Below are 13,865 nucleotides of genomic sequence, written 5' to 3'. Positions count from 1 at the left end.
CAGCTTAGCTGTACAGTTGTGAACAAAATATACACATACTTATATGTAACGTCTGTATATAGTGTAATAACACCACAAATGGTATTGTTGGGGGAGAAAGTTTAGTGCGTGTGTTGAGGGAGTGGCAGCGAGTGGCTGGCTGGTGTGTGGCGGTAACTCCTCGTTGCTTTTCGACTCTCAATACCAACTTAGTGGTTCGTTATGGTGACCAAAACATGCCAATACTTATATATAACCTGTGTATAGAGTGTAATAGCAGCAAAACTATTTGTTTATAGTTTTATAAACATAATAATTGAATCACTAATATGCACATCATACTTTTGAGTATAGCGATTATTAACCACTTTTATTATATAAATATATTTCAATACACATTATTGAATAATATTACTGCAAAAAAATTTAGAAAAAATCAATCGGAGACATTGAAACAATTAGGTAATAATATCTTTGTGGCAACTCCCATCTGTCAATGCGGGTGACGCTGACCGGGTCTGACGACCGCTCTGTCAACGCCCACTTTTTGCCAGACTTCCTCGGTCAATTGCGCCCAAAATATGTCACGATTTTTTTTTTATTTTTTCCGTGCTCAGGGGACACAAATTAACATGTTTAGAAGACGAAAAAAAATTTTTGAATTTTTTTTTTTCTTGCGCACAGGGGTGTAAATGTCCCAAGGACCCCTGAGCAGTGTAAGGGTTAAACAGCCCATGGATACACAGGGTTCACCAAACCTTCATCAGGGTTCTTGTAAACAGACGCCATTTAAAAAAAAAAATCGTGGGCCAAATTCCCGGGTGTGAGGGGCCTCAGTATTGAGTGAGCTACCAAGCCTGACGCACGCAGCATGAGCTCACAGTACTGCTGTTCAACTTGTGACCACAGCATCGTCTAAAAATGCCATAATATACTTGTTCATGCTATTATGTAGCGATGATATTATTACAGAAGACCCCTGACTGTGATAAAACTGACCAGGGTTCTGATAATAGCAGGATTGTGGTGATATTTAGCGCTGTGCTCCATGGAGGGAGGAGTAATGCTGTGGGAGGGAGGGTGGTGGCGATGTCTTCTGACTGTGTGTGGCCACCTTTTATTGACTGCACTCACCATACCAGCTTAGTGGTTTGATATGGTGAACACAAATGTAGATACTTATATATAAAGTGTGTATATAGTGTAATAACAGCAATAGGAGTAGGTTGGGAGCCGCCATTTTGGTGAGTGAGGTGCGTCGTCTGCATGACTTGTCATGTTGTTTACAGGTGACCACTATGGTCTTTGGGCACCATACCAGCTTACTTGTACAAGTATGGTGAATAAAACAGGTAGATACTTATATATAATGTGTGTACATATCATAATAACACCACAAACAGTATTGTTGGAGGAGAAATATTAGTGTGTCTAGCCTTGAGGTCGGCCGCCACCAGCTGACTGTGTGAATAGCTACATCTTTGTGCCTTTACTCACCATACAAGCTTAGATGTACAGTTATGGTGAACAAAACATGTAAATACTTATATATAACATCTGTATATAAAAGCAAAAACAGTATGGTGGGAGGAGAATGTGGGCGAGTGAGGTGTTGAGGGAGTGAGTGGCAGCGAGTGGCTGGCTGGTGTGTGGCGGTCACTCGTCGTTACTTTTTGACTCATAATACCAACTTAGTGGTTCGTTATGGTGAACAAAACATGCAGATACTTATATATAACCTGTGTATATAGTGTAATAACCGGCAAAGTATTTGTTCACTGTTTGATGAACATAATAATTGAATCAACAATATGCACACCATATTTTTGAGTACAGCGATGATTCACTCATTTTATTATATAAATATATCACGCTACACACTATTGAACAAAATTACAGCAAAAAACTAAGAAAAGTCAATCAGAGACATTGAAATAATTAGGTAATTATCTCTTTGTGGCCACTCCTGTCTGACAGCTGGCGAGCACCAGACCGCCTGGGATGCACGCTGAGTCAGCGCCTGTTTTTTGCCAGAATTCCCCACCCTATAGCGGGCAATATATGCCACTTACGATTTTTTTATTATTTTTCCCATGATCAGTGAACACAAATTAACAGGTTTAGAAGAAAAAATATTTTTTTGTTTTTTAACAGGGAAGGGAAACCGGGTCCACCCAAAGTGCGTCATGCCACTGAGGCCATGGTGTGCAAATAACAGCAAAGAGCTGCAACCAGACGCAAAACACGATGCATCCCAGGCCGAACCAATCAAGCATCAACAACCCAAAGACCCGATCGGAAAGCAGCAGATTCATTCTTCCCCAGAAAAGAAGATGGCTGCAAATGAACAAAACAACCACCAGGACCAAAAGAGCAGAAACCCCTGCGCCGCAGGAGAGCATGAAGCTCCCTGACCCGACCCCCAGAGGTCAATGCCAACAAGAAAAAGCGCTTTAGAAAAGCAGTCGTGAACCAAGGGGGCCCACCACAAACCGAAGAGAAAAGAGAAAAGAGAGCACCCGGTCCAATGACCAGGACGACTCAGGTGGCGCAAGAGGAGGCCGGAGGTGAAACAACGCCTGAGAGAGCTTGTGGAACGGAGCAGAAGTGACATTGACCCCGAACGCAAGCTGAAGCGGCTCCTCCAGCACTGCACGAAATGAGGCGACAGTATTTGGCATAAGATGACAAACAGATGAAATCACAAGATGATTTCTTGGTCCTGAAACAACCAAGAGAGAAAGACAAAACAACCCGATCAGATATCGAAGGCAACCTACGAAGAGATAAAAAGTGCCAAAAGGACCGCAAGGAAATTTCATACTGCCGTAGAGACGAAACTTGCAAGTGGGACACCATCAACTAAGCCACCTGATCACCATACAAGTGGTGATAAACCCGCGTCAAAAAGACAATACACAAAAAGCAGAAGAGAAGATCGAATCAGTCACGTATGGTACTGTACCGATCTGCTGACAGGGGCGGAGCCGCGGGAAGCTCCTCAGGTTCGGACATTGAGCAAGCCGCGCCTGAAATCAAGGCTGGGCCGGCCATCAAGGGGCCAACAGGACTACTCTTCCCTGGTAAGTATCCAAGCGAGCCAGGACCCGGAGCAACAACCAAACTGGTGGACAGAGGTACAGGTAACCCCACCTCGACCAGTCCAGCCAAAAGGCATCGACCCCAACGGCCTCGCAGTTGGGGAAGGGTGCCATGTACTGTACATTGGAAGATGCCGTGACCACACCGATGTGAAGAGGTCCACCTCCGGGCGCCCGTACGTCTGGTAGAGCCAACAGAACATGTCGGTGTCGACTATCTATTCCATGGAAACGGGGAATGAACCGAGATAGGCAGACCACCATGACGTTTGACAACCCCTGAACGTGAACCGCCTGGCGGGCCAAATCCCAAGAACTAAGCAGATGAGTCACCCGAAGCAACCAGCCCCAAAGAGCTAAGGATGGCATCGAACCCCCGCGGTTCATCTGAACCACAGGGGAGCAGTCCGAATGGAGATGGATTGTTCGCCCAAGCGAACCCACTCCCAGGTGATCTGACAGTGCAGGGAAAGAGGCCCACCCTACCAGCCCCAATCCCTCCGAAGGAGGAGGAACAACCCAATACCATCACAGTCCGGAGGAAACGACCTGAAATGCCCTTAATTTATAGGAACAGGCGAGAACTAACAGCACAAGCCTCCCCCTTATTGCTCCGTCAACAGGGCGAACCACAAAAGGGCCGACGACCCCTACGAGAGCTCAACCAACGCTCGGAGTGATTACTGCGCCAACCAGACCCCAATGGCTCCACAGGAGGGACCGGCTCTAGCACTACTGGCTTATGACGACTGAGGGAACCCCGAGACCTGGCACGACCCTTCTGGGCAGGACTACCACGGCTCCCTTTCCCTGGAGACCCAACAAGTCCGACATAGGCCGGCAACTAGACGAAGCTGCCAGCAGAAAATGCACCACCACAAACTTTGGAAACAGCAACGGACAAAAAGGGGATGAAAATCTAAGAGCCAGTGTCAAGGCAGATTCCAAAGAGTGGACAAGCACCACTTGTCGGCATGCGAGGCAAGAAGCAAAGAACAGACACACCTCCTACAGAATCGGGCTGTACAACTTCAACAAGCCAGCCGACACCCGAGCTGCTGAAGCAAGAACACCGGAAACCGGCCTGGAACCCAGCTCCTCCACATTTTCCCCAAGCCAGTCCGAAGACAGCTCCAGCAGGGAAAAGAAGCACAAGACCAAAGCAAAATGCCCACGGGCCTGCAAATCCTAGGACACCAGGGATGCCGAAAAGGAGGAAACCTGCATGTGAAGCTTCACCTGGCCAATATCACAAGGTAGTACAAGGATGAACAAGTACACACTGAGGTGCTCAAACTCGCCCCCCAGGTAAACCTGAACGACCATAGTCAACTCCTGCCATTCAAGCACGCAGGTCCGACAGAACGAATGCCAAGCCCCCAACCAAAAGAAAGAGCAGTCTGCCAGCCAGGAAGACTCCGACACCTTGTAACACACCCAGTAAGGAAAAGCGAAGCCAAACTCAAAAGAAGGATCCATTATCGAGGCGTAATCCGGGTATCGCAGGATGTAAGCTGCAAGGGCCTTCCACACCTCCCTCGGTGGGATGCAGGAAGCCGAAAACCCTGGGAGAGATCCAAAGAACCCAAGGGAACCCAGAACCGAATCCAGGGAGGACTCAAACTCATATCAAACAGGGATAGGAAAACTCCTCCCCCTGTAACAACAAACCCCGTACCAAGGGTACCAACACCCCAAGTGGGGTCAAATATGGCCCAAACCCACCAAGTCAACTCCTTCCTAGCCCCGGGATCCTCCACATCAGGACCCGGGGCCAAGCCATCCTCCAAACCTTCTGCCTCAGGAGAAAAAGCAGAGTCCACCAGAAAAGCATGGATGAAGGGGCCTGCTGGCACGACCCAAAAGTCCCGGTAGGAGGAACAGGCTTGAATGCTTTTGCCACCGATCTGGAAGGGGTAATCCCCGAAGCTGCCCGAGTCTCATCACCAAGCATACCCTGCCCCGACTCCCACATTCAGATGTTTGGGAGCCAGGAGAATGGGGGATGGAAGCAAGATGAACCACAGCAGGGAAAGGACTAGGGGGGCGTGGACAAAACAAAATTCGAGGCAACTAACAACCCCAAGTCCGGGTCCCTATAAACAAAGCGAGGCAGCTGTGGGGCATCTGGAAAGGCAACAAACCTCACACATTGCAGCTGCTTAAATCTCGCATACAATTCTGAAGCTGCCTAAACTTCGCATGCAATTCTGAAGCTGCCTGCACCCAAACATCAATCAGTGAACTGGGTAATTACCTAAGTGTAGTTACAGGATGAGAGCTACACTCGTGGTGTCCCGTCTTCCCAGCACTCTCTGTCAAATAACACTTTGTATGGGTGTATTGGAGTACAAGCAAGGAACACCACTCACAGGACTCTGGGTCAAAGCTATCATTGACAGCCACACCAGGCAGACCCCCCCCACCAGGCAAAACAATACAAAAACAAAAGAAAAACTCCATAAAAGTACAAAGTCTCTAGGGTAAAAAAACGGTCGCTATGTGTATATCAGACAACTGCACAGTACCTTGTGCACCAGCCAGCAACGAAACTACCTGCTACCCAAGGCCAAATCAGCAGTAAGAATCCCAAGGACAAGCAATCACCAAGCAGCGATAGAACCTCACAGAGGTAGTTCCCGAATGGCTCAGTGGAAGATAACCATAAGCTGCAGGGGCAGTACTCAGAGGGCACCTAGGGAAGGTGGCCCTAGGTGCATGCAGCCCCAGTACTCTTGTATTACACCTGGCTCGCACACCATTGACATAGACGAACAACACCGCTCGTCTGTGTTGTTCCCAGACCTCCACGGCGTGGAAGTCTAGGACCCCCTGTCCCCCTCCCAGGGAGGGGGGAGCTGTGCAGATGGCTGCACAGCAGCTGTGGCTGCATCACGCTTGTTTGGTTGTTTTTGATTGGGGAGTTCTATGTTACGAACCCGGATCCAGCGTCCGAGCCTGGAGCAGTGACAACCACGCCATCTGTGGGTCAGCTCCCGAAACCCCCGCCAAACGGACGACGACACCTGGTGAGGACAGCGTGTACTGGCCTCGAGGACCAGTTTCCAGTCTGGTTCCGCGCTCAACACCGCCGCTCCTGACCTCTGGTGAGGTGGTGCTCCGACGACAGCGCCATCTATGGGCTGGATACGTCAGGTGTTTGTGCCCGAGCCCGTAAGTGAGGTGTATTAGTGTCCCGGTTATTGATGACGTGTCTGCTTACAGAGCCGACCTGGGACCACTGTGATGGAAGTGGAGTCAGTCTACCCGAGGCAGCCAGTCTCCATACCTTGAACGTTGCTGCAGCTGTTGTGAAGTCGTCCCCCCGGAAGAACACTGTGATGTGTTAGCCTGCCAGTGGAGTGGCAGTAAGAGGATTTACCCGGGACCGACTGTTGGAGACGATCATCCACTGGGGTACTGAAGACAGGAGGGTGATTTGTGATGTCACACGAGACTCCTGTCTAGGGCGTACCCCTTATATCGTTCGTGGAGTGGCCGTACCAGCCTTGGTGGCTCAGTACCTGCCAGCAGACCAGCTGGACGTGTGGTTGACGGCCTCCACGACGGTGCCCCCAGTGGACCTGTGTTTTGGCTGACCTGTGGCCCGGGTAGGCTCGGCATTCTCAGAGGACACGTCTTGAGGCCACGAAGAAGCACCAAGGACTCAGCACCAAGTGGTGTGGCACCAGAGTCTTCAGCAGAAGACAACGATTATGGATTAATCCCCTTGTATAGTGTTAATACCCCCCCCCCCTTTGTGTAACCGTTTTATATATTATTTATTGGTGACGGACATTATATAATATTAAGTTCTTAGCTTTCTTTCCCTACTCCCTTTAAGTTACTTGCGTCACGGATCTCATCCCTTGATAGCCACTACTGGCTCGGGAACGGATACATTATATCTTCCTCTAACAACATCAGAGTAAGGACCCCGTTGCGTCCCGAGAGGGCCGTAACATTCTACTTGCTAGTTCGGCTTCGGTTTGCAATTTTTGACCAGCTGTAGTTTGTTTTGGAATTCCTACCTTTCTGGGTGCCTGACCTAGTAGATGGCAGATATAGACTGATTCCAACTACATGGGGGTGTCTATAGGCCATTGCTCCTCATGCCTCTCTTGAGGGCCAGGTTCTGGCTCTGGTCTCCAGTAGGCATAGAACTCCATCGATTTACTGTGGTCATGATCTAATATATGCACATTAGACTGGTATAGCTCTGAGGAGCTGAAGGGGCTCTGCACAGAAATAATTAATAGCATTTATCTGTTAAGGGAATCAATATTCTGTAATTAAAATTTATTACTATATAAGTAAAATCATACCTCTATTTTTTTTAGTTTTTCTGAAATGTTGAGAGTCTTATTGAATGTTTCCACACGCACTTTAAATGTCTTCTCACGAACTAGATGCTGCTTAATCAAGTTCTCTGGAAGAGATCTGACACTTGAGTGAAGTTCAGCCTCAGTTATTCCTTGACCCCTGCAATGTGTAACTGTATAAACTCTTCAGATGCCAAGATATTTACTTATTTTTAAACTGACTTATCACGGCAATGCTACATCCTATAAATAACATGCAACGTGAAAAATGAAAAACCCACTATCAAATGTAATGAAATGCCAATTTCTGGGCGAGTCCCAGTAGCTCCCTGACACACTCTCTTCCCCAGGGGGGTCAGATTCTTACATCATTTGTCGAACTGATGATGGAGCAGCCGGTAAACCATGGCCTGCCTCCCTTCCTCCCACCAAACAAGGGAACAATACAAGTGTGCTAATTTTATAACATTTTCGATCATTTCTTTACACAGTTTGGGAAGTTCTATGGCCGTTTTCAAGTATGCAGGTCTTGGAAGCAGCCACCTGTGGTTTGTTTTGACTCGCTGACTTTTTGGGTGCCATTCTCAGTGGTGGCATATATGAATAACTTAATACTGTATAAACCTGCTAATCTGGACTATATGGGATGAACCCCAGCCGGATTAGCACATTTTCCAGATTAACGTACTTTTTCACCAGGGGAGTCCAAAAGTGATCATTTCCAAAAAGTTTGTAGACACCCACTTGATTTGCCAACTTAAGTTATCCGAAAGCAGGCAGGTAGTGAAGGAGGGAAAGGAAGGATGGAAATAAGTAAGTACAGTACAACCTCGATTCAACGTACCCCGATTCAACGAATCTCTGGCTAGTTCGCACACTTTTCAGGCCGGATTTACTCACCCGGTTCGACGAACAATGGTTTGCCGAAGCGGGGGATGTTCGGATTTGCTTACGATGTCCAGAGTTCACAGACTGGTGGAAAACTTTCCCATTCTATCACAGATTACAATTATTAATTCTCTCATATGACAAGTTGGACCACACAAGTGGTCCACACAAGTGGTCCACAAGCTTACAATTTTGGGACAGAGTTCACAGAGTGGTGGAAAACTTTCTCATTCTATCACAGGTTACAATTAATAATTCCTTCATAAGACAAGTTGGATCACACAAGTGGACCACACAAGTGAACCATATGAACCAAACACCAGCCAGAATGGTCCACACAACGAGCATATTTGCCAAACACCAGCCAGAGTGATCCACGCAAGTGAACGACTGAGTTTCCATGATTTTCGTTCACTGATTTGTGGCACACATATCTTTGTACATTAATTTAAAGGATGAAGCATGATTACCTAGCTACATGTGGTAAAATCTCCTTATAGACATTTTCTGTGATGAAACAAGATGAGTGAGGGTGGACAGATAAGAGAATACTGTACTGTAAACCTCACTTTACAGTGAGGTTTCACTTACTTTCGTCTATGTTGTCATAGTTCAGTGACCCATGACTTTTGAAAGTTTCATATTAATAAATAATTTCTAAAGCCAGTGTTTTAATAGCTTTTTACTATCCTAATTAAACTAAACTAAATAAAACCGAAAATATACTGTAATATGATAGACATCTGCTATTTGAGAAATTACTGTATGTTATTGGAACAACTCCAGCGTGAGTGGACGGATCTAATCCTTGTACACACAGCACCATGCGTGTTTCGTTCAATTTCGTCGCCACAGTTCAGTGACTACGGCCTCGAAATAATAAACTTAATAAATCAGTTCTAAAATAAGTTTTTTTTATATCTCTTATTATCCCTCCCTCTTTCCATCCCTCCCTCCCTTCATTCCCTCCCTCCCTCTCTCCATCCATCCATCCCTCCCTCCCTCCCTCTCTCCCTCCTATCATCCCTCCCTCCCTTTCTCCATCCCTCCCTCCTTCTCTCCATCCCTCCCTCTCCCCATCCCTCTCTCCCACCCTCCATCCCTCCCTCCCTCCCTCCCTCTCTCCATCCCTCCCTCCCTTTCTCCATCCCTCCCTCCCTCTCCCCCCTTGTCTCCCTCCCTCCATCCTTCTCCCCCCCCCCTTCCTTGCTCCCTCCCTCCCTCTCTCTCTCCCTCCCTCACTCCCTCCCTCCCTCCCTCCCTCTCTCCATCCCTCTCCCCCCCTACCTCCCTCCCTCCATCCCTCTCCCCCCTCCCTCCCTCTCTCCATCCCTCCCCCTCCTTCTCTTCCTCCCTCTCTCCATCCCTTCCTCTCTCCATCTATCCCTTCCTCCCTCCCTCTCCCCCTCCCTCTCTCCACCCATCCCCTTTCTCCCTCCATCCATACAGAACTTAAGAAACAAATCAAGTTAAAAAAAAAGTTAACAGTTAGGGTTATCAGCGAGTTGGTCCCTTCACCACCACCGACACACCTCCCCCCCCCCCACACCCCTACAGCCCATACACACACACACTGCTCAACTCAACACCCATACCTCCATCGCTCCCTCCCTCCCTCAAATCATCCATCCTTCCATCCCTCCCTCCATCCCTCCCTCCATCCTTCCATCCCTCCCTCCATCCTTCCATTATTCCTTCCATCAATCCATTCGTCAATCCATCTCCATCCTCTCCTTCCCAGTGTTACGGTGCCCTCTCCTATTTCTTTTGTTTGCCTGCTTTAAGAGTCATATCAGCTCTCCCTACTGATTCTCTGAGGTGCAGGGAGTTTATTGATATATGTGGCGACCAGACCGGCTGCCAGTTAAGGGAGAAAGTTACATTATAAGTTGTAAGTAAGGGGAAATTGGCACCCTGATATAAAATGAAAGAGTATCCCCTACTGCAGATATGACGTTTTGGAAGGGACACTAGCCGATCGCGGATTGGCCGACTTAGGTCGCGGGCGACCAATTAGGGCCCGCCGTGACGTCACCGAGTGCCCCGGGCGGCGCCAACGTCAGAGTTGACCTGACCGTGAAGGCGAGAGGACGCACCTTGGTCAGCTCTCAAGGATTTGAGGCTCTACAAGCCTTTCTCAGTGGATTAGAGCTAACCATCGCAGCCCATCTTACATATTGGAGACCCCGCGCTTCTGGGAAGCAAAAAGGAACCAAGTTTATTGAGCAAAAGAGTGCCAAACTTGGAAAATATTCGGCGACGACGCTGGGCAGCGATGCTGGACGTTGAGGGCCTGGAAAGGTGTGGCGGGCAGGCCTAGCTGTGAACGGGTCACATCCACTGAGGGTTTTGGAAGGACGACACTGTTCCTAGGACAAGGAGCAACGCCTTGTGGAAGGGGCGAGTGTGGGAAAATAGTGATCAGCTCAGTGCCCATCGATGAACCAGGATTGGGGTAGCTGAATCTCAGGGATTGGAACGGCGACGACGTGAAGGCTTCACGACACCTAAGGACCTGTGGAATGTTCCTGGATCGTCAAGGATCGACTCAGGAAGCGTGGGAACCTCACACCATCGAGGGACAGGCGTCGTGAACCAGGAATGTAGAGGTAGATCATTTTCCCTCCCATTACCCCTTGTGTGAGTAGGCTAGTTAGGCCACAATATTTACTTATGTATGTGGCAATAGGACATTAATTCTTTAGTAGTAGAATAGGCTGCAAGGCAGCTTGTGTCCAGGACTGTCAGAGGGGACAGTGTGTATGGATGGCAGGACAGTGAAGAAGAGGTGCCGACGTGGTGAAGAGGCCCTCCTGTGAGAGAGTGTGGGACTCCTGTCTTTCTGCCCAGTTGAAGGAGTGGTTGGAGGTCGTGGAAGAAGAGGCTGACGATCTCCAGACTTATTATCCTTATTTTCATATTCATGTATTACTTGTGATTGTATGTGTGTTCATGTAATTTGCATCAGTAAATTCACACATTTTATCACTGTGTTTAAGTGTGCCTCCATTATAATATTTCTCTATGAGCATACACGAAGGCTATTATAGTACCACCTAGGGAACACTACGTTCTCTATAGAGGTTCTTATTGCCTGGAGAGTGGTAAAAAAACAGCACAGACTTATATAAAAGTGTACCCTTAGCCATCCGATCAGTATCAGTGCCTGAATGGTGGCAACTAGTAACGTAGTGGCTAGAGAGAGGTAAAGCCACACGGACCTTCCTGGGAGAGTACCCTGGGCCGACAGTCCAATAGCAGATCTATGGGAGTAGCAACCTTCTGGCAACAAACAATATATAATACACCCACTGAACTGCATCGCTGGGGTGCAGATATAATAACCAAGCTGGCGACCTCGTTTAGAAGAAGATAGAGAAGACAGGCGGGAAAGGACTTCCTGCAACCTTTTTGTCTGGCAGGCAGGACTCAGGGAGGTTATGGTTATAAGGTAAGCCTGAGTCTTCCTTCACTCCTCCACGGGTCTAGGCCGGAACTGTTAACAGCAGTTTCCCCGTGTTTGACTGAAGGGCTTCCAGGGTGAATCAGGAGCACCCCTTTGTGGTGGAAGCAAAGACCTGCGGAGGTGGGCATTGTTGGTCCTCTCCTGTGTGACCAAGGAGACTCCGGTGAATCCCGGGAATTGGAGGGGCTGAGTACTCGGCCTTTTGAGCCCCTAGCAGCTGAGTGGTAGCAGAGCCCTGGCCCAACCCCCCGTGACAAGAACTGGCGACCTTGCCAGGATTCGATCCCCGGTAGCCAAGAACTGGGAACTTCGCCAGGAAGCGTGGATCAAGCTACAGTGTGGCCCAAATTTCAAGACAAGTGTTGCCAGGGTACTAATACAGTATGGCCAGTGAATTCAGTGGTACTGTTGCTCAACCAGCTAAGGGACTGAAACGGTGAAATTAGTGCCTAGTAACTTGTCTGTGCTGTCGTGTATGCTCGATGATATAGAGATGGAGGAGGACAAAGCAAAGAAATTTATTGACACAAGGGACGAGAGAATTTTGGAAGAGTGTACCAAGGCCCAGCTCCAACAAGTGGCAAACCACTTTGGGATCAGGTTGAGGACGACTAAGGTAGCGGAGCGAAGGATAGAGATCATGGCACAGCTCACAGCTTGAGAGGAGGCGACGGGAGAGGAGCCATCTCAAGAGGAGCTGTCCCGAGGAGAGCCGTCGCAAGGTGAACTGTCCTGACTAGAGCCACCCCAAGCGCCTACCAGTGTGAAGAGAATTCACAGTGAATATGGGAGCAGTGGAAGGTCCAGCTGTAGTAAGAGGAGCCTGCAACTGGAAATAATGAAGATGCAACTGAAAGCCCAGCTGCGACGAGAGGAGAGAGAAGCGTGGCTCCAGCTGCAGCGAGAGGAACGTGCAGCTGAGCTGCAGCGAGAGGAGTGAGAAGCTCGGCTGCAGCGAGAAGAAGGAGAGAGACAACTGCGACTGGAGGAGATAAAGGCAAAGAAAGAAGTCGAATTGCGTCGCGTTGAGTGTGGTCTGCCCTCACTACCTGCACGGCGGGATGACCTCAAGGTAAGGGAACGTGACTTACCTACGTTCGAACCACAAGAAGCTGAGGCGTTCTTCGAACACTTTGAACGGATAGCAACTCTAAAGGAGTGGCCGGAAGATGATTGAGCTGCTCTGGTCCAGGGCAGATTGACTGGTGAGGCCCGGGAAGCCTACAACATGCTGGACCTAGAGGAGTGTACTAGTTACGACGTGATTAAGAATGCAGTGCTCCACTTATTCCGGCTGACTCCGGAGGTGTACCGGAAGCGGTTCAGAGAGTGTATGAGAGAGCGTCGGGAAAGACTTACGCCGAGACCGCCAGGGATATGAAACTGAAATTCCTACGATAGTTGAAGGCGGAGGAAGCGGAGTCGGCGGATGATATCAAACGACTGATAGTGATGGAGAAGTTTATGTCGGGGCTCCATCTTGAGTTGCGAGTAAGGGTGAGAGAAGCAGGTATTAAGGACCTGAAGGCTGCAGCGGACCGAGCCGACATGCTGGAGGAGGCACTACATCTCAGGAGGGAGGGGCCACCCAGACACTCGCCTTACCCCAGGTCGGGAGGGAACTTTAGGAGTTCAGGAGGAGCGAGGACGGGTGGGGACTCTCCCAAGAGTAGTGTACCCAATGAGGTAACCCGGTTCAAGAGCTCAAGGGACGCGGGGAGGAAGCCCCAAGCTGTGAGCAGTGGACCTAGCTCGGGAGCAAGTGCTGCAGTCCCGGACACGACGACAGGGAGTCCAAGGAGGACCCAGGGAACGTCTGCAAGTGGTACCGCCAGGGGGACTGGCGAGTGGCCGCCCAGGGGAGGCAGCCGATGCTTCAACTGTGGTGTGAGAGGACATTATGCCCGCGAGTGTGAGGAGCACCAAAGGAATATAGGACTAATGTTGGAAGAGGAGAGAGTGTTTGTTCACACCCCATATTATAGTGGACCTAACGTGAATGGTTGGGAAATGAAGTTGGGTGAACATCCCTTCGTTTTCGGGGCCAACGTGAAGTTTGGAAAGTCAGACCCAGTGGAGGTTGCCGTTCTTCGAGATACGGGTGCTGAC

The 13,865-nt window shown here is 49.1% G+C and overlaps 1 protein-coding gene across 6 annotated transcripts in view; it reads right to left on the bottom strand.

The window, feature by feature from the left end:
• Positions 1–13,865, bottom strand: part of LOC123755711 (tRNA (guanine(10)-N2)-methyltransferase homolog) — a 306,814-nt gene that overhangs the window by 193,479 nt on the left and 99,470 nt on the right. For all 6 annotated transcript variants that reach the window (XM_045738445.2, XM_045738446.2, XM_045738447.2 and 3 more), the window contains one exon: positions 7,406–7,562. In XM_045738445.2, the coding sequence (XP_045594401.2) occupies positions 7,406–7,562 (157 nt within the window). The remainder of the gene's footprint in view (positions 1–7,405; positions 7,563–13,865) is intronic.

The sequence above is a fragment of the Procambarus clarkii genome, chromosome 43 (genome assembly GCF_040958095.1).
Source record: "Procambarus clarkii isolate CNS0578487 chromosome 43, FALCON_Pclarkii_2.0, whole genome shotgun sequence".
NCBI lineage: Eukaryota > Metazoa > Arthropoda > Malacostraca > Decapoda > Cambaridae > Procambarus > Procambarus clarkii.
The sequence above is the reverse complement of the archived record's forward strand: the minus strand, read 5'-3'. Positions and strand labels throughout refer to the sequence as shown.